The 27,557-nt window shown below is 41.2% G+C and overlaps 4 protein-coding genes across 5 annotated transcripts; 3 read left to right on the top strand and 1 right to left on the bottom strand.

Moving 5' to 3' along the window:
• The first annotated feature begins 11,197 nt into the window (after nt 1-11,197).
• LOC124674380 (protein LTO1 homolog) lies at nt 11,198-17,751 on the top strand. Of its 2 annotated transcripts, XM_047210424.1 has the most exons (4): nt 11,198-11,244; nt 11,374-11,436; nt 15,155-15,681; nt 17,532-17,751. In XM_047210424.1, the coding sequence occupies exon 3, from the start codon at nt 15,220-15,222 to the stop codon at nt 15,643-15,645; it is 426 nt and encodes a 141-aa protein (XP_047066380.1). In that variant the 5' UTR covers nt 11,198-11,244; nt 11,374-11,436; nt 15,155-15,219; the 3' UTR covers nt 15,646-15,681; nt 17,532-17,751. The 2 variants fall into 2 exon arrangements, with proteins under 2 accessions (XP_047066380.1, XP_047066378.1); XM_047210422.1 differs by lacking the exon at nt 17,532-17,751 and having other exon boundaries at nt 15,155-15,907.
• On the top strand, nt 11,471-15,145 carry LOC124674379 (protein ALP1-like). Its single transcript, XM_047210421.1, has 2 exons — nt 11,471-12,650; nt 12,720-15,145. Exons 1-2 carry the CDS (start codon nt 11,885-11,887, stop codon nt 13,016-13,018), a joined length of 1,065 nt encoding a protein of 354 aa, XP_047066377.1. The 5' UTR covers nt 11,471-11,884; the 3' UTR covers nt 13,019-15,145.
• On the bottom strand, nt 13,164-15,083 carry LOC124672644 (tyrosyl-DNA phosphodiesterase 1-like). Its single transcript, XM_047208844.1, has 3 exons — nt 14,023-15,083; nt 13,465-13,656; nt 13,164-13,370 (listed from the first exon to the last, which is right to left on the bottom strand). The coding sequence occupies exons 1-3, from the start codon at nt 14,038-14,040 to the stop codon at nt 13,164-13,166; spliced, it is 417 nt and encodes a 138-aa protein (XP_047064800.1). The 5' UTR covers nt 14,041-15,083.
• A 201-nt stretch (nt 17,752-17,952) lies between the features above and the next one.
• On the top strand, nt 17,953-27,354 carry LOC124674378 (tyrosyl-DNA phosphodiesterase 1-like). The gene is made up of 13 exons (XM_047210420.1): nt 17,953-18,070; nt 18,379-18,439; nt 21,224-21,316; nt 21,391-21,648; nt 22,431-22,520; nt 23,208-23,342; nt 23,821-23,970; nt 24,157-24,260; nt 25,773-25,826; nt 26,428-26,518; nt 26,652-26,729; nt 26,820-26,964; nt 27,039-27,354. Exons 1-13 carry the CDS (start codon nt 18,060-18,062, stop codon nt 27,110-27,112), a joined length of 1,344 nt encoding a protein of 447 aa, XP_047066376.1. The 5' UTR covers nt 17,953-18,059; the 3' UTR covers nt 27,113-27,354.
• Nucleotides 27,355-27,557: the final 203 nt, after the last annotated feature.

Here is a 27,557-nt window from a genome sequence, read left to right as displayed (position 1 = left end):
CATCATGCCTACCCCTAAGTTTACTTTGAGAGATATACCGGTAGGAAGTGGGTCTATCATTGGAAAAGATAATATAGAAGAATTTTTCACTCATGTTAGTAGGGTTAAAGATTTTGAAGATAAATCCTTGGTAGAACTTGCTCCTAATTATGAAATTGCTACTGCCTCTTTAGTGCACATGTTGGAAGCTAGATTTGTTAATCTTAATCCAATAATGCAACATATGTTTCTTACACTCGGTGATATGGAAGAAGGAGAAAAGAAAGATTTTGTTTTAGAAACCCTTCTTAGAGAATTTGGTGATGTAGCTAGAGAAGCTAGGAAAGTCTTTATTCGACATAAGATGCTAGGCTTTTGTACCAATTTTGCAAATATCCTTGAAAGGAGGGAAAAAGATAGGCTAAGATACACTAATAAAGCCAATTGTGAGGGGGAGATTAAAATACCAATACCTTATAAACTCATAGGAATGCATGAGGCATTAGAAAAGAATTTTGATTGGATTGTTCCTGAAAATTTATTTGAGGAGGATAGTAAGCCTAAAGGTAATGAAAAAGGAGTTTCTTACATAGATAAGATACAATGCATAGTTGAGAAAACTCCAAACACCTCTATTGATGCTTCTTCTCTTGATATTACTTGATTTGCACTTTCTGCGCCTAGCTGAAAGGCGTTAAAGAAAAGCGCTTATGGGAGACAACCCATTGTTTTATTTCTGCAATTTTTGTTTTATATTTGAGTCAAGGTGCTTGTTACTACTGTAGCATTACCTTTGTATCTTTATTTTCATGCATTGTTGTGCCAAGTAAAGTCTCTAATAAAAGGTTGATACTAGATTTAGATTTCTGCGCAGAAACAGATTTGTTAGCTGTCACGAATTCGCGTTTTTCTCTCTGTATAAGAATCTAAAAAATAAGAGCCAGAAAACCCTTGGGCTAATCCCTGGGAAGAAAATCTGATGGCGCATTCCTCAGGCCTAAACACACTTATTTACAAGCAGGAGAGCATACAATACACTCTATCCATCGTAGGTGAGGCATGCCTCTCTGAGGCAACCACCTGTTGCCCACGTTGTTGTACTCTGTAGGAAAAAAATCAACATTTTGGGCTATAGTTGGGGAGGCAAATGGGCCAAATTTCCTTGGATCCTTCAAGAAATGTATGTGGCCTGGGGGCGGTCCCCCCACCCCCCCCCCCCGAATCCTTCATAGCTACGACACTGGTCGCCGTGGACAAATGTGGAGTCCTTCCCATCGCCGAACATAGCGATGTTCATCTTCTCCTTGGGCACTACGATGTTCTCCATGTAGTTGCGAGCAACACAACCTTCCGGATACACATTAAGGCTTTCCGAATACATGTCAAGGTTGGCCACTACGTGTAGAAAGCCTTGACGTGTATCCGGAAGGTGGTGTTGCTGTCGACTGGTGCAGCAGCGACGGCCGCCGATATGGTCAGATGTGTGCCAGAGCCATCTACATGCTGCAACCACAAACGTGGCATCTCCTGCTAGCAAACGAAGGCCCGCCCCCTCCCATCATGGATCGGCTGCAAAAGCACACAAGGGAGGCGAGAAAATTAAATAATGTGGCGTGTTGTCATCGTGACCATGAAATGTGAAGTAGTGTTGTGAACTAACCGAGTGTAGGTAACAAGGAGTCGCAACTGTTGGCTTATTTATACATCGTTGGCTTTCTCCCACCGACATAATTGTTGCTAATATTTAGTACCGATGGTTATATTGCTTTTGGTTGCGTAAATTTTAAACTTTTTCGACTTTGGACGAGGATTTTGATGTAACACATAAGATTAGGGACACACAGACATGCAAACAAACACACCACAAAGAGAAGACAGATGAAAAGAAGAAAGAAAGAGAGAGGGGAATGTACCACTAAGCCAACAAACCCTTGGGCTAATCCATGGGAAGAAAACCTGACCGCGCATTCCCTAGGCCTAAACACACTTATTTACAAGCAGGAGAGCGTAACACATGCCTCTTTGAGTCCTAGGTGACGCCTGCCTCTCTGAGTCAGCCACTTGTTGCCCATGTTGTTGTACTCTATAGGAAAAAAATTCAACATTTTGGGCCATAGTTGGGGAGGCAAACGGGCCAAATTCCCATGGATCCTTCAAGAAATTTATGTGGGCTGGAGGGGCGGTGCCCCCCCCCTCCGAATCCTTTATAGCTACGCCACTAGTCGCCGTGGACGAATGTGGAGTCCTTCTCGTCGCCGGATACGGCGATGTTCATCTTCTCCTTGGGCACGCCGATGTTCTCCACGTAGTTGCCAGCAACACCACCTTCCGGATACACGTCAAGGTTGTCTCCACATAGTGGCCAGCCTTGACGTGTTTGCCGTGTATCCGGAAGGTGGTGTTGCTGCTGACTGGTGCATCAGCGATGGCCGCCGATATGGTCAGATGGTCTGCATGCTGCAACCACAAACGACGGCCCGCCCCCTTCCACCATGGATCGGCCGGAGAAGAACACAAGGGAGGTGGGCAAATAAAATAATGCGCCGTGTTGTCATCGTGGCCGTGACAAGGAGACGCAATGGTTGGCCTTCTATTTATAGATCGTTGGCTTTATCCCACCGACATAACTATTGCTAATATTTAGTACCAATAGTTATATTACTTTTGGTTGCGTAAATTTTTAAATTTTCCAACTTTGGACGTGGATTTTGTTGCACCCCGTGTGCCCTTCTTTCAGAAAATTTGAAATTCGTACTTTTGAGTTTTATAAAAATAAATATCTTTCCGAAACATGTATACATTGTTCGTATATCCATGCGAAGTGTCAGTGGAAAACTCATAATGATTCGGGCTGTAGGAAAAAAAAACTAGTTTCTAATTGTATATATCGTGTGAGGGAACACGGATGCCAGAGGTCTTAATACAACCTTTTGGAGATTCGGCGAAGGCGGCAAGTGCGTTCGGGATCTGAGACAACATGCACAAACTCAAGAAGTTTACTCAGGTTCAGGCGGCCCGGAGGCTAACTATCCAACTCCTGCATTTCTGACCTGTATTGGTCGAATATGTGGATGAACAAATTGATTATACGGGGGATATCTCTTCCCGGTTTCTGGGTGATGCCCACAAGTATAGGGGATCGCTGAAATCTTCGATGAAAAGTATTACCTAAATTTATAGTTTGACTCAAGGGAATATAAGAATACCAATAAGATTTTAGCAATTGAGACGTCACTCTCAACCACACATGTATGTCAATAAACTCACAAAACAAGTGGTGATTTTATAGCAGTTGATAGTAAGCACCATCAACAAATTTCCAGTTTTCATTAGAAGTAGTATTAAGTAACTTTCAGTGGCTAAAACGCGTAGGCATGAGGTAGTAGTGGCGTGTTGTATGAATAATATTGATCATATAATGTAATCCAACTAACATAGCGTCCATCTCTAATTCAGTTGTGTATAGGTGTACGATCCAAATATAGCTATGCATACTAACAAAGAGAATTTGCATAACATCTTTTATCATGCTTACCTATTTTACCGGGGCCAATTTGGAACTACAAGCAATTAAGGTCTATCATTTCGAATAGCCCGGAACAAAGCATTTAGTTTCATGAGCACACAATATCCTTGATCTATCACATATTTCCCTTGTTTTTTCCTATCTGTTACCTTAGGGATTCGCAGAGTCAACATAATAATATGGAATACACCTTGCAAATAAATGCCAACCTCATATATATGATAAAACAATAAGGTTCAGTACTGATATCATGTCACTCTTAATCTGCAAGACAATATCAATGTTCAACAAAACAATATGATGCAAAATGTTAATATTCAGCAGAATAGAGATTTTCAGTTTCCTGACAATGCAGCTCTGAACATTAATGTGCCACCTGCTGGTTTTGATCTCAATGTTGTGCCTGGTGAAGCTTTTATTGAGCTCAATGATCTGGTTAATCCTGCCCCACAAAATCAGGATGAATTACAGCAGATGGATATTGATCATGCAGCTCCTGGGGATAGCTCACTCACCCTGACTATCAGCTCTGATCCTTCTGCTTCACAAGGCTCTGGTGGTTCAGTCAATGGAGGTTTTGTTGGGCCACCTAATAATCTTCAGATTGGTTTGGCCATGGTGCCAGAGATCCAAGGTGATCCTGGGTTTCTATCTAGAGAAGGAGCATCTGCCTGGAGGAAGTTCTTTAAGCCATCCTCTGTTTCTGCTTGCCATAGCACTATTTCTGTCCCAATTGATTGGGTGGAATTTCTTATGTGTAAGCTTATGACTCCAGAGGATTATAAGTGGACTTCTTCTCTTATGCAATCAAAGGTGTGGGATATCATTACCAGAAACTCTGATCATGACACTATGAATTTTTTGCTGCCATCATCTTGTCCCGCTAGATCCCCACCTGTTTGTGCCATTCAAGAAGCTTGCAAGGAAGTCATGACTGGTTTCTCTACACCTCGGGTTCCTAGGAAATCCTCCAAGCTCTGTGCTCCTCCCTCTACCTCTAAGATCCATTGTAATAAAAAAAAGAGGTCCTCTGGTTATCTCTGAAGTTAGAAGGAGTGGAAGAATTCAGGCTCAGTCTAAAGGATACAGGAAGAAAACCTGCTTTGATAAAAATTGTTTGGCTTGTGCTCCTCCTATTCCTGTCCTCAAAAGCAAAATTGTGAATAATCTCTACAGCAAGTTTGGTCTCACAGACAAGGACAAAGATGAAGTGACTGGGGAAGATGTTGGTGTCTCCACCCCTGATGATGAAGACTTTGCTTCTGATGATAGTGATGAGTAAACTCAGGATTTACATCACCTGCTTTTGGGAAAGATTGGTCCCTTTATTTTGGGCTATCTTGTTTTTTAGCCATGCTTGTCTTAGTTGCTGTCAAACTCTGAACCCTATGTGTGGTCCTCTTATATTATGGTATGTGTTATGGTTGTCTGAAGATATGTGGATGTGTATGATGCTTTTGGTGACCTGGTCCCTCTCAGGTTACTGCATGTGTATGTGTCTCTGTTGCACCTGGTCCATCTCAGGTGGTTTTTACACTGCTTTGTGGAGTTCAGCCTGGTCTTTCTCAGGCTGCTGCCTTTATAGTATCTTGCATGTTGTTGGAAATATGCATGGCTGTTTATCCCCTGTATTGTATCCATGAGTACACATCATACAAAGTTAAGTTGGAAATTTTTGAATTGGAACATAAGAGGCTTGAATGATAAGGATAAATGGACCATTCTTTATGATAAAATTCAGGAAAGTGGTTGTCATATTATCTGCTTCCAAGAGACAAAGAAAGAAAGCATTGATTTGGACTTTGTTCGAAAATTTTGCCCGAGGAGATTTGATGGTTTTGCTTTTCAGCCCTCTGTTGGTAGGTCTGGTGGTATCTTGACTGTTTGGGACAGTGTTGTACTTTCTGGTGACTGTGTGTTTCAGAACTCTTATGCTTTTTCATTTGATTTTAAATCAGCAAAAGATGATGGTGCTTGGACTCTCACCAATATTTATGCACCCTGTCAAGATGCACAACAATTGGCTTTTCTTTCCTGGTTTCACAATATCCAGGTGGCTGATGATGTTGACTGGCTAATTGTGGGTGATTTTAATTTGATTAGGTCACCTAATGATAGAAATAAACCTGGTGGCAATATTAATGAGATGCTCCTTTTTAATGAAGCCATTAGTAATTTGGGTTTGATTGAAATTCCATTAAAGGGAAAAAAGTTCACTTGGAGTAATATGCAGGCTGCCCCTCTTTTGCAGAGACTGGATTGGTTTTTTACATCCCTTTCTTGGACTACTTCATACCCAAATACTATAGCTATGCCTCTTGCCATGACAACCTTTGACCACATTCCCTGTGTCATATCCTTCCAAACCACTATTCCAAAGTCTCAGATTTTTAGATTTGAAAACAGATGGTTGCAGCTGGATGGCTTTCTGCCACTTGTTGAAAAGGCTTGGACACATTCAGTTCATTATGCTGATGCTGCTAAAAGGATCACATCCAAGTTTAAGGTTCTAAGGAAGGTTTTGAAGCACTGGGCTAAATCCCTCTCCTCTCTCAAGGTTGAAATTGAGGATTGTAATTTTGTCATTGCTCTCTTGGACTCAGTAGAAAATTGCAGATCTTTGATTCCTTCAGAGGTTAATCTTAGGATATCTCTTAAGGATCATCTTGCAAAGCTCCTAAAGCAGCAATTGGCATATTGGAAACAGAGAGGAAAGATCAAATGGGTCACTTTGGGAGATTCAAACTCTAAGTTTTTCCACTCTATAGCTACTGTTCAAAAGAGAAAGAATCATATTGCAACTCTCTCTCTTTCTGATGGAAAGCCATAAGAATCATATTCCTCGTCGCCTGCTTCTACTCATGAGAGCAAAGCAAGGCTGCTGTTGGATTCTTATAAAGAGAGACTGGGCCAAACTACTCCAACCTCAAATTCCTTTGATATGGCTAGTTTGCTTGCTTCTTCTGTGGATCTGTCTTTCCTGGAAGAGCCTTTTTCACCTCAGGAAATAGATGATGTGGTCAAAGAATTTCCTTGTAACAAGTCTCGTGGTCCTGATGGCTTTAATGCTGAATTTTTAAGGAAATGTTGGCCAGTGATTAAAAAAGACTTTTATGACCTTTGCAATCAATTCTATCAGGGTGATCTTTGCCTAGAGAGCATCAATAATTGTTTTATCACCCTTGTGCCTAAAAAGCAAGATGCTGCCACCACCAATGACTATAGACCAATTTCTCTTCTTAATTGCACTCTCAAGCTATTGACCAAGCTTCTAGCAAATAGATTACAGAGAGTGATCATGCAACTTATCCATGAAAACCAGTATGGATTTATTAAATCTAGAACAATCCAAGACTGTCTTTCTTGGGCTTATGAATATTTGCATCAATGCCACAAGTCTAAGAAAGAGTTGGTTATTCTCAAGTTGGATTTTGAGAAAGCTTTTGATAAGGTGGAGCACAATTTCATTATGAAGGTTCTTGAGCACAAGGGTTTTGGGCGAAAATGGTGTTAGTGCATCAGATTGATTCTTAATTCGACTACCTCTGCAGTTCTTATCAATGGAGTTCCTGGTTATGTATTTCATTGTAAAAGAGGGGTTAGGCAAGGGGATCCCCTTTCTCCTCTGCTCTTTGTGTTAGCTGCTAATTTCCTTCAGACAGTTGTTAATAAGGCTATGAGAGATGGGTTTCTCACCAGCCCCTGCCTTTGACCTCTTCAGCAGACTTCCCCATTATTCAGTATGCTGATGACACTCTCCTTATCCTGTCTGCTGATGAGGATCAGCTGTTGTTTCTGAAGAATCTGTTGATTGATTTTGGTAATGCCACAGGGCTGAAGGTCAACTATGATAAATCAAATTTAATTCCAATCAACATTACCGAGGAGAGGTTACAGGTGCTCTTGCAGACCCTTCAGTGTCAAAAAGGTTCTTTGCCTTTCACATATCTTGGGCTGCCCTTAAGTACAACAAAACCTGCAAAGGAATTCTTCATGCCTATCCTTCAGAGTGCTCAGAGGAGACTTTCTGCCTGCTCAATGTATCTCAGCTATGGAGATAAGCTAAGATTGGTTAATTCTGTCTTGTCCTCTCTGCCAACATTCTATATGAGTACTCTCAGATTATACCAATGGGTAATTAAGGAATTTGATAAATACAGAAGACATTGTCTTTGGAGAAGGAAAGATTTGGAGGAGCATGGCCACCCCCGGCTACATGGGAGATGGTATGTAAGCCCAAGGATCAAGGAGGCCTAGGTGTGCTGAATTTAAACATTCAAAATAAATGTTTGATTATGAAGCATCTGCACAAGTTTTACAATAAAGCCAATCTGCCTTGGGTGAAGTTGCTATGGGAGGTCTACTATGCCAATGCTCTGCCTCCGTCTAGATCAAGAGATACTTCCTTTTGGTGGAGAGAGATTGCTTGAAGAGTTTATCAGATTATAAAGGTCTGGCTAATTGTTCTATTGGAACAGGTTCTTCAGTTCTACTGTGGACAGATTCTTGGAGTACTGTGCCTTTAAATTTGCAGTCTCCACATCTATATTCATTTACAGTTAATGAAGTTGTTTCTCTCCATCAAGCAAAATCCTTAGAGCACCTTTCAGATTTGTTCCATCTGCCTTTATCCAATGAAGCTTTTGTTCAGTTTCAAGATCTTCAAGCTCTCTTGTTGAGTCTTCCTGATAGTGCTGATTCTGATTCATGGGAGGTTTTTGGGAGCAATACAAACTTCAGAGTCTCTAAGGCATACAAGAACTTTGTTGGGCCCTGTTATCAAGAAGCTCTGGAAAACATGCTGTCACTCTAAGCACAAAGTTTTCTTCTGGCTACTTCTGCAAGATAGATTGAATATAAGGCAGCTATTGCAGAGGAATAATTTTTTCCTGCCTGACTATACTTGTGCTATGTGTGGCTCCTTGCAGCTGGAATCAAGAACTCACTTGTTCTTCACATGCCCTTTTGCCCTCATGTGTTGGCAATATATTTGTCTAGGCTGGTCAATTCCTATGGATTCGGGGCAGCAAGCTTTTCATGTAGAAGTCATTGACTCACTCTTGGCTGTTATTGGGAGGCCTTTCTCTTTAGATATTGTTGTCCTTGGTTGCTGGGCCATTTGGAAAATTCGAAACGATTTCCTATTCAAGGACATCACCCCCAATTTATACAGATGCAAGAAATTATTCAAGGAGGAGTTGGCTCTCCTAGTTTACAAGGCAAAAAGGAAGTCCTATGCAGGGCTTGCAGATTGGGTGAAGCTGTTCATCTAAGATTGCAGTGGGATTTTGGCTCAGTTAGTTCTTCTGCTTTTTTCTGGGTTTTGAGGTGCTTTTCTCTAGCACCTCTATATCTGTAATCTAGACTTTTTTGTACTCTCTTTATATATATAAAAAAAATACACAGTGGGGAAACCCACTATTTAACCTCAAAAAATCATGTCACTCTGGCCCTAGTAACAAGCATTAAACATAGCAAAGGTGTATCAACACTCATACATGAATATCGTCAAGACAAACACCTCAAATCTCGATACATATGGATGACTACATGATCAATCTCATCCAAATCCCATCTACCTCTTAGGCCTACAGAGAACTACTCACTCATGATGATGGAGAGTGACCACACCACGCGCCACGTGTCGCATGCGGAGAGACTTTCGGATCTTTGCGAAGGTCGGCCTTTTTCTAGAGAATTCGAGAAGAACATCCAAGAATAGATATGGGTTATTTTTTAGCCGAGCGAGGGCCATCAAGACCAAAGGGGTTTCATTTTGAGCAACTGGTTCAGGAGTTCTGTTCATCTGAACTTCTTCTAGTTCATGGAAGTGTGATTCTGAACATCCGGGTTAAGGCTTCTAAGTGTAAGAAAGATAACAAGTTATACGGGGACATATTTCCAAGCCTCTTGTTTGGTGAAAAGGGGATGAAAATAGATATCTATTTTTTTTCTTATCAACTTATATGTAAACATATGTGTTAGTTATGTATTGTCATCATACTGTATCCTATCTATGCAAATTATGTACAGTTTCCGCAATAGTGCATACCTATGAGTTTGGACTTCTTCCTATCACTTCTTATCTATATGCCCTATAAGTCTGAATCATTGAACCATTAGATATTCATGTATTAATGTAGTAGTATACAAACTTACAAAGTGATTAGAAGAGTATAGAAATTCCTATCAGGAGTGTGTGAAGAGTGAGAGTACACATACATTTCCATGTGGTACAATTGTACATAACCCTTCATCTATATTTCCATGTGTTCATTATTAACACCACATGCATACATTGTGAAAGTGCACCCCATGCATAGTTTTGGTAATTAATAACAAATAGATGATACCCTGCGCATTGCGGGGATAATTCAAGGTTGAAAATGTATAAGACGACATGTAAGACGTATTTTTCTTAAATGAAATGAATAACTTGAGATACCATGACAACCACTGTTTTAAGCAACATACCTGATAGGTCAGGTGAGTGGGGATGGACAAAAAACCATTTATATAATTGAATTTCGCAACAGACATGAACACTTTCATACACTGCCACATTCTTCAACACTCGACTGCAGTTTGTAGTGATGATCTTTTATTCAGTTTATTAACTGCAGAACAAACAAAAAACGATAGATCAAGAGTAGGCCAATATATGTATGTGAAAGAACGCTCTTCTTGGTCAAAATAAATATAAAAGGATAATTGTTATCTCTCCAGGCCTGCGTGTCCAAATGCATGATCAGGTGATCTGAAAACGAGCACCCTGATCTTCTACATGATTATTAGAGGCTACATAAGATCAAGACAAGAAGGAGCATGTTTAATGCAATCAGAAAGAGCGACGTTGTTCAGAGAAGATGAAAAAACCTTGTCGATTTGAGATTGAGGAGCATATACTCTTTATAATGGTGGAGCGTGCACTCCCATTTTTCCATGCATTGGTAAACACAGTCTTGAATTCTGGAGTTCTTGGGGTAAAATGTGTTGTCACTGTCCATTCTCTTTCAACACAACTGGTTTATAGTTTTGTGAAGTGAACTGTCTGGCCATAGACGACCAACAAATGCAAGAGATGACCATGATTTTGCCACTGATAAACCCCTGTCTTGCATTGGGAGCATTATTCAGAAACGCTGTAGATAAGCTGCAGATATTAATTAGTCCACAAACTGAGCGCTACCACTGCGCCCAATGCAGCCAGGTGTGATTGTGCCATGTGAGTAATAACCAATTGGTAACAATGTTGGTGACCTCTTCCGGGACTCTTCATTAGGTGCTCGGTATGATCTCAATCTAACAACGATGTGGTTATGTGGTGTTCTATCTGAGAAAAGGCAGTTGATTCTTTCTTATCCACTTACCACACATCATCATAGCCTACGGTTCAGCAGCAGCTTGTTTTGCTGAATAATATCAATTTTTAATGAGATTGTACAGGAAAACAAAGTGCCCCTGAGGCCATGTTTAGATGTTTGTATTGAGGCTTGGCATTGGATATTGGGGCATTCCCAGCCCGAATACCTCAATTGGAGCTGTTTGGCTGTGCTAGACATTGGGGCTAGGTATTCGGCCCGAATATTGACCGGCCCGGTTGCTATGGAGAGAGTCCGTTCCCGAAAGTCGAGCACCACACCTCGACATTGCTTGGCATCGTAGTCGAGCCCCAGACCGCGACTCCCTCGACCTGGCGACCTAGCGCCGTCCTCCAGGCAAATCGACGGCGCCTGAAGGTACCTCACCGCCGCGCGCCCTTCCCCCGGCATCTCCCGGCGACCGCCGGCGTTCGCGCCCTCTCCCTCGACGCCGCCCTTCCTTTTCCCCTGCTGAATCGACCCGGCCCTCACAGATCTTGTCTGCAGGTCGCAAGCAGCAGCGAGGACGACGGGGCCAGCTTGATCTCCCCGACCCGGCGTCGCGCGCAGGTAATCCTCTCCCCGCCCCTCCGGCTGCCATGGCCGGCTACTGAGTTCGCCCCCTCTCCCCCAAATCTCTGTTAACGGGAATTGTATGGACATGGTGACGTACGACCGTTCTCGCCTTTGAACGGCGCTAGCTAGCCACCGCCTGTTTCCTCGATTCCGGTAGCGACGACTAGTACCATACCTGGTCCGCTCGCAGCTCCGGCGGCCGTTCCATTCCCATTGTTTCCATCCGTCTTAAACAAGATTAGTCATCGATCTGGTGGTATAACTTTGAGAAGTTTAATTTTCAATCAAGTTACTTGCTGTGAATTGTTTGTATATGTGATTGTGTGTGAAAAAGGTGTTGTGAATTGTTTGCAAAGTTCTCATAATTTGATGTTGCTATTTACTGTCTAGGTTACAGATTATATGGCATGCTAATAAAATTGATGTATATTGTAGTTGGAAAATGAGCGAAGAATTAGAACTGGTTTCTTATATAACGGAAGAAAACAAAAGAAGAAAGAGAAGAAGGATTGTATTGACTGAACAATACTTCCACTCCATTCTTCTTGCTATGGCGTACCTTAGCTCACAAAGGGCGCCGAGGGAATTAGGAAGCTTTAATGATGATGAGCATAAACTGAGTTTAAGAAAGTACCTGCTAAAAGAAATGTATGATGGCAGCGAAGTAGCATGCTATGATCAGCTTCGTTTAACTAAAAGGAACTTTCATGATTTGTGCACTATATTGCGTGAGAGGTGTGGTCTCCGTGGTAGTGTGTTTGTTGCTGTGGAAGAAAAGGTTGCCATGTTTTTGCTAGTAGTTGGTCACGGTCTGAAAATGAGGTTGCTCCGAGGTCAGTACAAGAGGTCGTTATGGACTATTAGCACACACTTTTCAGAAGTGTTAACAGCCATTCTATCTCTCCATGCTGAGTTTATTAAGCTTCCTGATCCATCTATTGAAGCTCCGAATGATTACAAATGGAAGTGGTTTCCTGATGCACTTGGGGCATTAGATGGTTGCCACGTTGATGTTTGTGTTGATGTGGCTGACCAAGGGAGGTACAGAAATAGAAAACAAGTCTACACCACTAACATGCTAGGCGTTGTTGACTGGAATATGAAATTTCTGTATGTCTTACCTGGCTGGGAGGGTTCAGCATCCGACTCAAGGGTCTTGCGTGATGCAATGAGAACAAGCCGAGAAGATGCATTTGTTGTACCTCATGGTACGACTCTTTCTCTTCGCGTAGTTTTACTTAATTTGTTCGTTAGCTAACTCAGTTGCTTCAACATAGGAAAATATTACTTAGCCGATGCTGGTTATACAAATGGACCTGGCTTTCTATGTCCATACAGATCCACTCGCTATCATTTGAAAGAGTGGGCAGCGAGTCAACAACATCCTCAAAATTATCGAGAGTTGTATAATTTGCGTCATTCTCGTGCTAGAAATTGTGTTGAGAGAACTTTTGGGTTATGGAAGAAAAAGTGGGCTGTTCTACGTTGTCCTAGCTTCTTTGACATAAAGGACCAGGTAACATATGTCCATAAAGTGTTCAATAAAAACTACCCAAATGGCAAATGCTTGATATGAACAAATGCTTGATATGAACAAATGCTTACTGTGTGTTGCAGGTTCGAATTATTAATGCTTGCTGTGTGTTGCACAACTTTGCACGTGATAGGCAGCATATGATGGACGACTTGTTGCTGCCGGAAGTGGATAGTGAAATAGCGGCTCAACCCATTGAAGTCATTCCCTTCTTTAAGTCATTCGAATCCACTGAAGCGGAGCTTTTACGCTCATCACTCATAGGCACATACTTCATAATATAATCACCGGGAATAAGCTCTAGGACATCGTCATAGACAATCTTGGCTCTACCCTGAGCACAAACCTTTCTCGCCTGCCCCTCTGACCGGACAACAATGGGATTTGGCCCCTCCTGCAAACCCATCGACATGGAACTGAACCAGTTTATTTTTCCAATCAGAATCAGAAGAAATTAAAACACAACAGCATGCCTCCTGCAAACTCACCACGACAACTTCGACGGAGCCATCCGCGAAGGCGCGCAGACTCAAATGCTTGCGGCTGACCCTCTTGTCGACAACCACCAAATTACTCCTCCCAACGACATTGGAACCCTCAAAGATGGGAATGCTTAGCAGTGAGGCATTCGATGGCCCAGATTTGCCTTGAGCAAAGGGAACCAGGGTCCCAACCCTTACCTACATATACATAACCAACATGCCACATACGAGTCAAATTTTTTCGATAAAGACATACTACCTCTGTCCCGTATTAATCGACGCGGGCACTTCACTTTCTATGTGCAAACAATGAACTAACTTCGCGTCGATTAAAAAAGAACGGAGGGAGTACGAGTCAAATACAATGCACACCATGAAAAATCAGTCGCGCGAAATGAGCAACTGGAACTCATCCAATCCCAATGCACAGGAAAACTCCGATTAGGAGACGGATCGCTGCACTGGAATTCGACCCGTTTCCAATCACGCATCGACCACAAAAATAATCCGACGGAGATTCGCGCGCGGGCGCTCGCGGGGAGAGAATGGGGATGGGCAACTTACTCGGTGTGACGACGCCATGGGAGAGGATCGGGAGGGGAGCTCGGCTCTACCCAATCCTAAACCCTAGAGCCAGAAGACTAAACCCTAGATCAGCATAGCCACAGGAGAAAGAGGCCGAGAGCGGTGAGGTGAAGACGAAGGCCAAGGCTTAAAGCGGCGCACAGGTTCTCCAGTTTTGCCCCCCAAAAATAACATTTTTACACATAGATCCTTACAGCCCTGCCCCTCTTTCAGTGGTTCTCTTCTATCGGCCGATCCCCTCTGTCCAGAGCCGTCCAGCACCAGGTCCAGCCCGCCGCCGCTGACCGGAAACACGCCTCGGAGCTGCCTCGCCGGCCGCGTCGCCAAACCCCGCCTCCCGGAAGAGCTCTACGTCCACCTCTGCCCGACAATCTCCAGCTCCTTCCGACGAACTCAGCCTCGTCATCTAGCTCCCGGTGACCTCCTGCAATCCTCCGGGTATCCTTTCTTGTGTTTGAATACTTCTATTCTCTATGTAACCAATAGGTTAATCTGAGATGGGAGTGTGAACAACAACACGTATCAGATTTGCTGATGAATTTAGGAACTTTAGACAATATAGTGAATTTCAAGGTCATATAATTGATTTTTTCTTCTTTTTGAATACTTGAATTCTCTATGTAATCAATTGGTTAATCTAACCAGAGGGATCTCTGATGAACGAATTATGATATCAGGCGGCTGTAGTCCTAACAGTTTTCATTTTGTGGCCCATAGGTTCTGGACTTCAGAAAAAATAGAGCCTATATCTATTAGAAGAACTTTTTGTCAAAGTTGTACTGTTTCATAATATCTAGTTAGCTAGCAAAGCGTTGGACAGAGTAAGATAATTCCCCTACGTTTCCTTGTCAAGGCAAAGGAAGAATGCAGTGGTAATTTAGGACCCCCTTCACTATTTGTATGTAATGTGTTTGTATTCCTTTGCTTTTCAAATTTTAGTAAATCATCTGGGTTGTCTTCAGTTGACGTGCAACAACATTTAGGCCATATTTTAGGAAAAGCCTGATTTCCCTCTCTTGATACTTTCAGTTAAGAGCATTTTCTCTTGTCCTTTAACATGTATTCATATAGGTTTACTTATTGTGTAACCTTTATTTTGTTTGTGGAGCAGATTGCTTGGACTTGAATGTTTTTGGAAGCCGATTATTGCTTAACGTGATCAGACTGGTTCATATCATGGATCAACAAGCCAAAGACGATACTGATATTTTTGAACCAACGGTAACCTTAGATCAAACACATTATCAAGAGGGTTACAAAAATGGTTATGATGATGGCTTGGTGTCTGGAAAGGAAGACGGAAGGCAGGTTGGTTTGAAGATGGGTTTCCAGATAGGTGAAGAACTGGGGTTCTATCAGGGCTGTTTGGATGTGTGGATGTCAGCAATTCGCCTTGATCAAGATGCATTCTCAGCTCGAATCAGGAAGAACATGGAACAACTGGCTGCACTACTCAGCAACTATCCTTTGTCTGATCCAGAGAATAACCAGGTTCAAGACATGATGGAGAAGATCAGGATGAAATTCAGGGTTATCATGGCAAGCTTAGGAGCAAAATTGGACTATGAAGGTCGCCCCACATCTTCTAAGGAAGACTTTTAGGATCTGTAGTCTGTAGCTGGTTTAGCATTATGGAAGGTCCCTTGTGGATTTCAAATCTCACTTACCACTTTGAAAGTGATGTTTGATATCAATATCTTTGCCTTTTGGTTTTGTGGTTGTGATGTTCTGTTTCATGAATATGGCTAGAGACATGTAAGGACTTATGGTGCTACCGGGATAACTGAGGGTACCTGAAGCACTACTGTATCTTAGTATCAAAGGTCCACTTCAACTTTAAGAAATTTTCAGTCATTGTTCTTTCTTTGCCTGGTCTTCTCTTCTGAAGGTATATTTATTTGTAGCTGTACTTTTACTGTCACTGTTCTCACTTGACCATTGAGAAAGGTCGATATAATTGTTGAGTAGATGATTTACTTCATTATACTCAACGATATAGATATTTTGTTACAATCACATACACATCCACTCTTAAGAGAAGGCGTGGGCCTATCTGCATTACCCAAGGGACCTTCCATAATGCTAAACCAGCTACAGACTACAGATCCTAAAAGTCTTCCTTAGAAGATGTGGGGCGACCTTCATAGTCCAATTTTGCTCCTAAGCTTGCCATGATAACCCTGAATTTCATCCTGATCTTCTCCATCATGTCTTGAACCTGGTTATTCTCTGGATCAGACAAAGGATAGTTGCTGAGTAGTGCAGCCAGTTGTTCCATGTCGATGGGTTTGCAGGAGGGGCCAAATCCCATTGTTGTCCGGTCAGAGGGGCAGGCGAGAAAGGTTTGTGCTCAGGGTAGAGCCAAGATTGTCTATGACGATGTCCTAGAGCTTATTCCCGGTGATTATATTATGAAGTATGTGCCTATGAGTGATGAGCGTAAAAGCTCCGCTTCAGTGGATTCGAATGACTTAAAGAAGGGAAAGAGGCATAGCGAGGAAGATAGCGTAGTTGCAAAGAGGAATCGGCAAGTCATGGAAGACGAGGCTTTGGCAAGAACATTGCAGGTTAGTTAACTCTGTTTGCTGCTATGAAACTTATGCCTGGATGATCTTTATCAAGTTTATATTTGGGTGCTTTCTTACACTTATTGGCAGCATTTGCATAATACTGTAGTTGGTTTAATCTAGAATTAACACTAAAACGATCCCAGTGTCTGATAGCGCAAACTGAAAAGGAGCAGGAGCTTTTTCCAATACCTTGTATTATTGTTAATTGAGAAAATTAGGCTAGGATTAGGTTTACATGATGATGAGTCCTTATCTTATATAGCTGTACTTTACCCAACAACATGAAGGTAGTGATTCTTAACCTTCTGTTTGTGTTTGCTCGTCAGCCTATGTTGTTTACCTTTTCTTTTGTTGTGATTTGGATGATCACATTGGGCTTCATAAACTGATGTATACAATATTCTGGTAATCTTCGCATTGATAATACCAAAACTTATTGATGCTATTAGCAAAGATATACCAATACTAGCTGCTCATGTCATTCAGCTAATTTACTCATGTAAAGGCAAATAAAATTATGCAATTATCTAGAGTCCGGATATAATATTATTTACTTACTCAGCATTGAAACCATAATACTCCCTCTGTTCACTTATGTAAGACCTTTTAGATATTTCAAAGTGGACTAGAAATGAACCAAAATGAGTGAACCTACACACTAAAACGTGTCTAGATACATGCATTTACGAAAAAAGCTAAAAGGTCTTACATTAGTGAGCGGAGGGAGTACATTTAATAGTTATGCTTTGGGGTTCGGAATGTCTTTTGAGGACAACATGCGGGTGGAGATGTATATATGTATGACACTAGTTTTGACCATTTTTTTTACTGAATATTGTTTTTTTATGTTCTTCAAATGCCGATGGATTGCAACTACATGTACTGGGCAAGTATGGACTATTTCAATATGGTACAGGAGTCCTCTTTTGTGCACCTCGTGAACACAATTTTCATGTTCCATAACTTAGCTATAAATGAAAGGGAAAGTGGAAACATTTATGAAATGAACCATAAAGTTTCTTTGACATAAAAAGTGTTTTCTACTTTGTGCCATAGTCACCCCCCTGTTTATGTGAGTGGTGGATATTTGTATAGTTGTACAACAAACATAATTCTTATTCATTAGTTTGTTCTATCTCTTTTTGTTTGGAAAATCTGCAAATATTTTTTATGCAACAAGTGGAATTTGAACTTCATGCGAACATTGGTGCTGACCCCATTGTCGAACTCTAATCGAGAAAGTTTTGCGGAAGAGGGTACATCTCGTTCTCGGCATGGCTTGTGGTCAAGCATTAAGTTCACTTGATAGTGCTGGTTCTTCTGAGAGAAATAGCAAGAGAACGCATTCTGCCGGTCCTTTGAAAGATGTACTCCCATTGACTTTTCGACTCATGCGTGTCCAAGGTCTTCCATCATGGACTAACACTTCCGCAGTTACCATTCAAGATGTCATTCAGGTATCATTCAGCATGAACACTTTCAGTGGAAGTTACTTGAGAGATCAGTTAATTTTGTTTAGCAGGTCATGTGACATCATTGTTTACAATAGGATCTATTAATCAAATTATGAAATAAATGTTGCATGGGAGCTCATTCCTTGACCTTTAATAAACATGCGCGGATTTCCTGCTTGTCATTCAGTGAATCTTTATTCCATGGCATTTCACAAAAAGATCTCAAAGAAGCGTAGTTTATCATTTGTTTCGTTTTTTCCTGCATTGTCAGATTTGATCTGTAAGTTCTTACATGATGAATGAATTGTCAGGGTGATGTGCTTTTTGCTGTACTCTCAAATTATATGGTCGACATTGATTGGTTGCTTACGGGTAAGTTATTTATTATGGAGAAATAATTCTCTACATTGTTAATGAATAATATTTTATGTCCAGACTGTTGAATTGCACTCATGCTTTCTTGATGGGATGACTGTTCATTGGTATGAATCCATTTTCTTACTTGGTCGATGCTAGTATGAACTTAAATCATAGGGTACCTTTTTGTATCCAGACAATCAGAGTGGCCATTTTCTGTTGGTTCGTCGAGTCATTTGGGTTATTGGCTTATTGCCTTGTGACCTTCCTTAGGTTGTTTCATGTGTATAAATGTTGAATGCTCATTTGTCTGAGCTGTTGCAGCAAATTTTTGTAACATCCTGATTTTTACGGACTGATTTTTTCTTCTCTTTTCTAAAACGAAGGATGTTGCAAAGGGGTCAAGTTAATCCTCACATAGGATTGCCGAGTAACACAGTGGGGGTTGGAAAGTTAAGTTCCGGTCCTCACAGAAGTCGTATTAGAGCCGACGTTGACCTAGTCGCATGGCCTTAGTTAGAATGGAAAACTTTAGTACTCGTTTGTTAATAAAAATATAGTTGACAAAAATAATAGGTTTCTTTGATGTTACTTGTCTCTCTCATTTAGCATTTACAAAAAAAATTGTTGCTGATTATTTTTCTCTTATTTAAATTAAATGTGCGTAGATGGTAGTACCTTCGACGTGGCGGATCCAGGAGTTTGGGCATCTTGGATAGTAGTTTCGAGACATGTTGACGAGGTTGGGTTACAGCCGTGACCTAGAAGTGTCTAGACACACCATTCGTACGCCCTCGAGCGAGAAGATTGTTAGAGCTACCTTCGTGGTGTATCTGAATCATGCACCACGTGGAAGTCGCGCGGTAGCAAAAGGACGACACCGATTCACTGCTGAAGGAGAGGACTTTGTGGATGCCACTATTCATGTCGTTCACCGAGCGATGCATGGGATGGCGGTTACCTACCAGGATGAGCTACGCAACACACCTTTCCTTTACTTTGCCTACCGAGACAATAGGTGTGTAATTCATCAGAACATGATGTACCAGAATGATGATGATCCTACACTCGTTCGCATGACGTCACTTAATTTTGGACTAGAGCATCACCTAGTTGCTGTCACCATTATACTGGACGATGTCCGACACCTTTGCCATCACTACTAGGACCGAGTTGAGACTGTAGAAGAAAGGTTGGTGGAAGCTAACACAACCTTAGGTGCTATTAACGCTGCATGTGAGACTGGTGAGACTTGTGGAGGACACCACCACTGGTGCTCACGTGGAAAATGTTATCGTACAAATTGTGCTCATGGGCGAAGGACAAGAGGACCGCTGCAGACCTTGTACGTAGTGCACAACGACGGAGAGCCAGGCACCATCCACGTATAATGGTTACTCGAACGAAGAAGAACCTTCGTGTGAAGAAGCGCCGCCTGACACTTCGAGCCATCTCACCACCAATTTGACACTTCTTCCCGGACTAGTCGGATTGCATTGGTGGCTTGATGGCTCAAAGTGTCAGACGGCGCTTCTTCACACGAAGGCTCTTCTTCGTTCGAGTAACCATTATACATGGATGGTGTCTGGCCCTCCGTTGTTGTGCACTAGGTGCAGGGTCCTGCAGCGGTCCTCTTGTCCTGCGCCCATGAGCATGATTTGTGCAGCGGCATTTTCCACGTGAGCACTAGTGATGGCGTCCTCCACAAGTCCCAGCAGCCTCACGTGCAGCGTTAATAGCAGCTAAGGTTGTGTTAGCTTCCACCAACCTTTCTTCCAGAGTCTCAACTTGGTCCTGGTAGTGATGGCAAAAATGTCGAACATCGTCTAACATACCAGTGACCGCAACTAGGCGACGCTTTAGTCCAAAATTAAGCGATGTCATGCGAACGAGCGTAGGATCATCCTCATTCTGGTACATCATGTTCTGGCGGATTACACCTTCATTGTCTCGGTAGACAAAGTAACGGAAGGTGTGTTGTGTAGCTTGTCCTGGAAGGTAACCGCCATCCCATGCATCGCTCGGTGAATGACATGAACAGTGGCATCCACAAAGTCCTCTCCTTCAGTAGTGAATTGATGTCCTTTTGCTATTGCGCGACTTCCACGTAGTGCATGATTCGGATACATCACTAAGGTAGCTCTAACAATCTCCTCACTCCAGGGCGTACGGATGGTGTGTCAAGAGTCACAACCGAGTCAACATGTCTCGAAACTGCTGTCCAAGGTGCCCAAACTCCTCAATCTGCCGCGTCGAAGGTACTGCCATCTACGCACATTTGAATAAGAGAAGAATAATCATCAACAATTTTTTTGTAAATGCGAGAGTAACATTAAGGAAACCTATTATTTTATTCAACTATATTTTTTATTAACATACGAATACTATAGCTTTCCATTCTAACTAAGGCCACGCGACTAGGTCAACGTCGGCTCTGATAAGTTTCCAACCCTTCCGTGTTACTCGTCAATCCCATGATTAACTTGACTGCTTTGCAACATCCTTCTCTTTTGGAAAAGAGAAAAAAAATCAATCCATAAAAATCAGGGTGTTACAATTTTTAAGAATAAAAACTTATATGTGTTGATGTACTTGTTAAATATATTGAACAGTAATGCAAGACTACATAAATAAGCAAGATATATATACCTTGGACCCTTCCTTATGTTATGTTGTCTTTTTTTCAATATTTCTTCTATCTTAGTGAAGTTGTGATTCCCAGATGGTTTGGTTTATATATTGTGAGATGCCATTGCATCTTTTCTCCTCATTATCTTGATCATTTTGTAATGTGATCAGATATTCCATGTTGCAGCATGTCCAAGCCTAAGGAAAGTTCCACATGTCCTAGTTCTCCATGGAGAGGATGGTGCTTCATTGGAGCATTTGAAGGTGGCAAAATTGCTTAAACAATTCATTATCTTGTTTTATTTTCTTATTTCATGTTACTGCATGCTTGGGTACAGAAATCAAAGCCTGCTAATTGGATCCTTCACAAGCCTCCGCTCCCAATTTCATTTGGAACACATCATTCAAAGGCCATGCTGCTTGTATACCCTCAAGGGATTCGTGTTGTTGTTCACACTGCAAATTTGATACATGTTGACTGGAATAACAAAAGTCAGGGACTATGGACGCAAGATTTTCCCTGGAAAGATGCAAATGATATGAATACAAATATTTCTTTTGAGAATGACCTGGTTGATTATCTCAGGGCACTTAAGGTAGCAGGGTATTCTCTTTGCTTCTAGAATATTTAATCGACTGTTGTTTCAATACTCACCTAAAAAAAAACTCTTGTTTCAATACTCATTGTGTTCAATAAATTAATTGTTATTTTCAGTACCTTCAGATTTGAAATTTATTATCAACATATTGAAAGGAACAGTCACTCAACCTTACCTGAAAACGAATGGAGTAAATAACTATGTGCAGCTTTAAAAAGTCAAAACATTCATAATAGGCACTAGGAACTTGTGTTTGTATCTTGTGGTGTACTACTACATAATATATTTATGGATATAGTAAAGTAGATTGGATGGGGAAATATTTACTTGCTTTCAGTCGGATTAAGGTCTAGGAATCAATGGAAACACTGATCTGTTATAAACTTATAATTATAATGACATAACTTAGTACATGATTTTTATCATATCTCTTGCGAAAATCAGTCAGTCGTGTATAACTGATGTCATGTCTCACGTTCATCATAAAATATGCCTTAAACAAGTTTAATGGGTTTTCTACAGATCATGAAACATGATCTGGTCTTGCATGGAACTTTGTTCTGTAGCAATTTTTATCCCTCTCTGATAAATCCTAGTGTAATTTAGTATCTTTGAACTGTTTGGCTTTCACAGATCATATCCAGATAGCTTATCTTGAAAGTTTCTAGCTTTTAGCCTGTTAGAAACCCCTCCCTATAGTTGATTCTATCTGCTACTTTGCATTACTTTGTCCCTGTAGTTAAATTTTGACCAACTCTATCTTGTCTATGATGATGCAGTGGCCTGAGTTCAGGTTAAATCTCCCAGTTGCTGGTGATGTCAACATCAATGCAGCATTCTTTAGGAAATTTGATTATAGTAGCTCAACGGTTGGTATATTTCTTTAATCTTGCATTTACTTTTAAGCCTTGTGAGACAGTGAGACAAGCTGAATCATAAATTGTGTTCATTTTTCAAATTATTATCCTTACATAGGATGAAAAGGGAAATGAAAAGAAAACGACCATTGGCTTATCAAATGAAGTAGCGTTCTGTTAAATGTCAGTTATTGACTTTGTGCTAGGATTCTATTAACTCTGGATTTGCTTGATAAATGATGGCAATTTCTAAATCATGTGGCCACTAGCACTGAATTATATTATCTATGTGCACTGTGAATCATATACCGCTTCATCTGAAAGTCTGCTGCCTCTCTTACCAGCTATATACCACATTCATACAAAATGACTGCAATGTTCCATTTATTATCCATTCTCAGATCCTTTGATTAGGTGTCTTGTACCATTGTGGCAGTTGTTGAAATGAATATTACCATGCATTTTGCTAGATGATTGCATTACATGTTAGAAGGTGTGATGTGTTGTTTTGTCTTCCACCCTTGCCTGTGCAAGCACCCATTTACTACAAAACAGCCACTGCTCTTCAACCATGATTGTGCGGCTACTTGCCTGTAGTTATACTTAAATGTTGAAACATATCTGACCACTATAGCACACATGTAGCTCATACCTTTTCCCCTTGTGTTATCATTAATTAGTCTCAGCTAACTTCTGCAGGTCAGGTTGATCGGGTCTGTTCCTGGTTATCACGTGGGCCCCAATATGAAAAGGTGGGGCCATATGAAGCTTAGGAGTGTTCTTGAAGAGTGTGTATTTGAAAAGCAATTTTGTAAGTCACCACTTATTTATCAGGTACGTTTCCTTGTGATCCATCTATCAATTTGTTAGGGCATGCAACTTGGCAAGCTGTGATAAATAAACTTAATAACCTTAACTTTATCCATGATTTTTTTAAATAAACAACTTAAAATGATATGCTGCCAAACTTGGTGCCTGGCTAGCAGCCTTGTCGTGTATTAGAAAAATCAGTACCTGACTCACAGTTTCATAGCACTCAGTATTAAGCTGTCATCAGAGCATAGCAAGTATAGTAATTTTTATGTTGTACTATAGGAGCGTGTAAAATGAGTGGTCTGCATGAAACTAACATCATGCACTACCTTACAATTATAATATCACTTACTGTATTCCCGATTAATTTCACTAAAAACATCTGGCATTCATACTCCTTTTCATTTGTCTGAGAAGTTTATAATGCATTTGTCGTTTACTACTCATCATGTTTGAATGTCTTGAAGGATGTGTAACATTAGTTGCTTCTTGCGTCCAGTTTTCTTCCTTGGGTTCACTTGATGAGAAATGGATGAGTGAGTTTGCATGCTCGTTATCAGCTGGTAAAGCAGAGGATGGATCACCGTTGGGTATCGGTAAACCACTGATTGTCTGGCCTACAGTGGAAGATGTTAGGTGTTCAATAGAGGTATAACCCATGTTTGGTCTTCCTTTATCTTGTTGGAATCAGTGCTGGTGCCAAAATAGTAGAAACATATAAAATATTTGTGTTCACTTTTTAGATCAATATTGGCAAGATCCAAGATAACAATTTGTCTTGTCCATTACCATCTTATTGACCTTTTTTTTGCGTGTGTTCCATATTTCATATTAGGGGTATGCAGCTGGTAGTTGCATTCCAAGTCCTCAGAAGAATGTTGAGAAAGATTTCTTGAGAAAATATTGGTCCAGGTGGAAAGCAGACCATGTAGGCCGTTGGTATGCTCTCTTTTCCTGCAGCTAAAGCTATCATGTTGGTCCAATGAAATTTTAGTGTTTACGAATCCAGTATGATGTCATGTACTGGTTATTGACCCATTCTACAAATTATCTGCTCCATACTATAGATTCATTTAGTTTTCAGAACAGCGCAATAGGTTATGTAGCTAATCCCTTATGTGTTGTATACTTGCCATATGTCACAAGGATTTGCTTGGGCTGTTTAGTTTTCTCCCATGATAGCCATGATTGGAAGATTTGTAACTTGGCACTTGGCAGTAAATATACACTTTTTTCAAGAAAACGCAATGACATTGCGTTTCTTTTCATTGCAAAGAAGAAGAGTTTGTTACTAGGTAACGCCTCCATGGAGGGTGGGTTACAACGTGCTGCTAACAGCAAACTAGTGCACATCCCAGTCTACAGGCAAAATGGCGCGAAGGCCAAGTGCCCCAGCCCTGGCCCAAAGCGCCGCTTCTGCCTTGATCTTATCGTTGACGCTCTGGACTGACGGTTGCTCTCCGTCGAAGACGCACGAGTTGCGATGCTTCCAGATTAACCAAGGCATGAGCAGTGATGCAGTTGCAAGGCCTTTTCGCATTGGCTTCGGCGTGTTCTGTCTCATGGCGACCCACCAGTCGAAGCCAGGACAATGCATCATACCAGACCTGCCTCGAGAAGAGCCAAGCCAAGGTGTTGCATTGACTCAGGCTCCTGGTCGCAAAGTAGGCACCAAGGATGGTGTTGTAGCCCCCGCCGTCGCAGCTGTTCCGCCGTCCAGCATCGATCTTTGTTTGCCAACCACTGGAAGAACTTGACGCGCGGAGGCGCTCAAGTTTTCCACAGTAGCTTCCAAGCGTGGCAAGAAGTGGAGCCCTGGAATGTGCTCAGGTAGCAGGATTGCGGAGTAGGCACCTTTTGCGTTCCATCGCCAGACGAGCTGATCAGGCCTGTCCCTTTTCAGGCAGTAAATATACACTGATACCTGTTGTTCTTTGGCCTTTATATTTGTGTTAACTAACCTTTAAATTAATTTTTGCCGTGATATAGCACTTGAAGAGAAAGCTTTCCATTCCATATTTCCAAGGATGGAGATGAGTTTCTTTTTATCCTGCAATATTCTGTCATTACACCTAAAGCAAGAAGATTGATCTACATGGCATGGCTGTGGCTTTGTGGTGTGGAGGCTTACTAGTTTCATTGCATCTGGAGTGCTTGGCAAAATAAGGTCTTAAAAATCCTCTACCAGGTGGATTTTGCTTTAGTTGCAATGAATGATCCCATTATAACCTGAACAATACAACTTCTTTGTAGTATTATTAGTATGTAATATAATGATTATGACTATATATTCTGGACTACACAGTTCAAGTAAACATCTTTAGTTGATATCGGCATCGACTGCAAAAGATTTGCATCCTTACTTTCTGAATTTTTCAGTTTTTCTTCTTTTGAACCAAGTTCTTTTACTACTAACAGAAACTGATATTCTGATCTTGATTTTTGTATCAGCCGTGCTATGCCTCACATAAAAACTTTTACTCGTTACAATGGTCAAAATATTGCGTAAGTTCTTATAGCAAGTTCTTTGATGATCATTATCAGAAGGAAAAAAAGTCAACTTTAACCCCTCTGCTTTCATGGAAGTCCAGATTAGACCACCCACTACAAAACTAGTTATTCAACACGGTCAACTTTCAAAACTAGTGTGACTTTCACAGCACTGATGGTATTGGTAATAGTTTTGCTTACATGGCATCTCACTGAGCTAGGTTCGCTCCATCAGAATAATCCGAGTCATGTCAGCAAGTAAGCTTAAAAATTGACCGAGCATATATTTAAAAAGTTCATTGTATTCCTCTTCTCTATTGGTTTTCCACTTTAATAAATTGACCAGGATGTCACATACTCCCTCCGTTCTTTTTTAATTGACTCAGATTTAGTACAACTTTGTACTAAATCTGAGTCAATTAAAAAGGAACGGAGGGAGTACTAAATAGCTAGCACAGCAATGAGCTTTGAAAAGCACCATCCATAGGTGATTTGTACCAATTCTCAAAGTTGGGGAGGTTAAATAGCTGGACTTGTAGGGCCTAATCTGGACTCTGTTGATAGTAGAGGGGGGTAAATTGTTTTCCTTACCTAAAATCTTGTATATCCCCATCAGATGGTTTCTGCTTACCTCATCAAATTTAAGCAAAGCTGCTTGGGGTGCACTGCAGAAGAACAACACGCAGCTGATGATACGGTCATATGAGGTACCGAAATTATGATGCTTGTTGCATTCCTATTGTTTTTTGTCCACAACCTCATTGTGAAGCACTGCTAGTTGAATAATTGAAGTCATCATGGGATCATGACTTTTTACCTTATTATTTGACTTACTTTCAGTTGGGCGTATTGTTCTTGCCCAAAACTCTCCAGTGTGTGCCTCAGTTTTCATGCACAGAGAAGAATCGCTCAAACCAGGTAGTACCAAATGGTCCCTTCTTATCATTCTATTATCGCTTTGTAGATCTGGCTCTTTCATCAGCCTTGGTTACTCGCATTTGTACCCAGGATAAACTTGCCCTTGGTAAGAACATCAAGACCAAGCTGGTCACACTTTGCTGGCAAGGTGATGAAGAAACAGATCCATCTACTACAGAAGTTGTCAAATTGCCTGTGCCGTATCAACTCCCTCCACGGCTGTATGGAGCTGAAGGTTAGCTGATGTCATAATGATGAATGACTGTCATACCTTGGTCTTTAAAACCTAACATTTTGATTTATTTTCAGATGTCCCATGGTCATGGGATCGGAGGTACACAAAGAAAGATGTGTATGGTTCGGGCTGGCCGCGCCATGGCTAGCTAAGCTGTGCGTCTCACTGCATTCTAGGCATGGACATGAACCCGGTAGTATGTTGAATGGATCGCTAGTGAAGTCATTGTCTGTAGATAGCACCTGATTGTTCGTCCTCCCTATGCCTTGGCCACTCGGCCAGCTGTTAGAGAAACCAGTTGGGATGGAACATTTGATTAAAGAAATGCTGGAATATTTGTTATTTTAAGCTTACTGAGACGGGAAGTATATGTTATTTGCTGCTTGCTGATGTGATGTGTATCCAGTCTTTTTTTTATATGTCTTACACCTTGCTAAAGGAGTTGTTTCTGCGCGAAAGTAATACTCCCTCCGTCTCATGAAACTTTTCTGAGATTTGTGAAAATTTAGATGTATGTAGATGCCATTTAGTATTTAGATACATCTGAATTTAGATAACTCTCAGACAACTTTCATGGGATGGGGACGGAAGGA

This window comes from Lolium rigidum, chromosome 7, assembly GCF_022539505.1.
Source record: "Lolium rigidum isolate FL_2022 chromosome 7, APGP_CSIRO_Lrig_0.1, whole genome shotgun sequence".
NCBI lineage: Eukaryota > Viridiplantae > Streptophyta > Magnoliopsida > Poales > Poaceae > Lolium > Lolium rigidum.
This window is presented reverse-complemented; position numbering and strand designations above follow the sequence as displayed.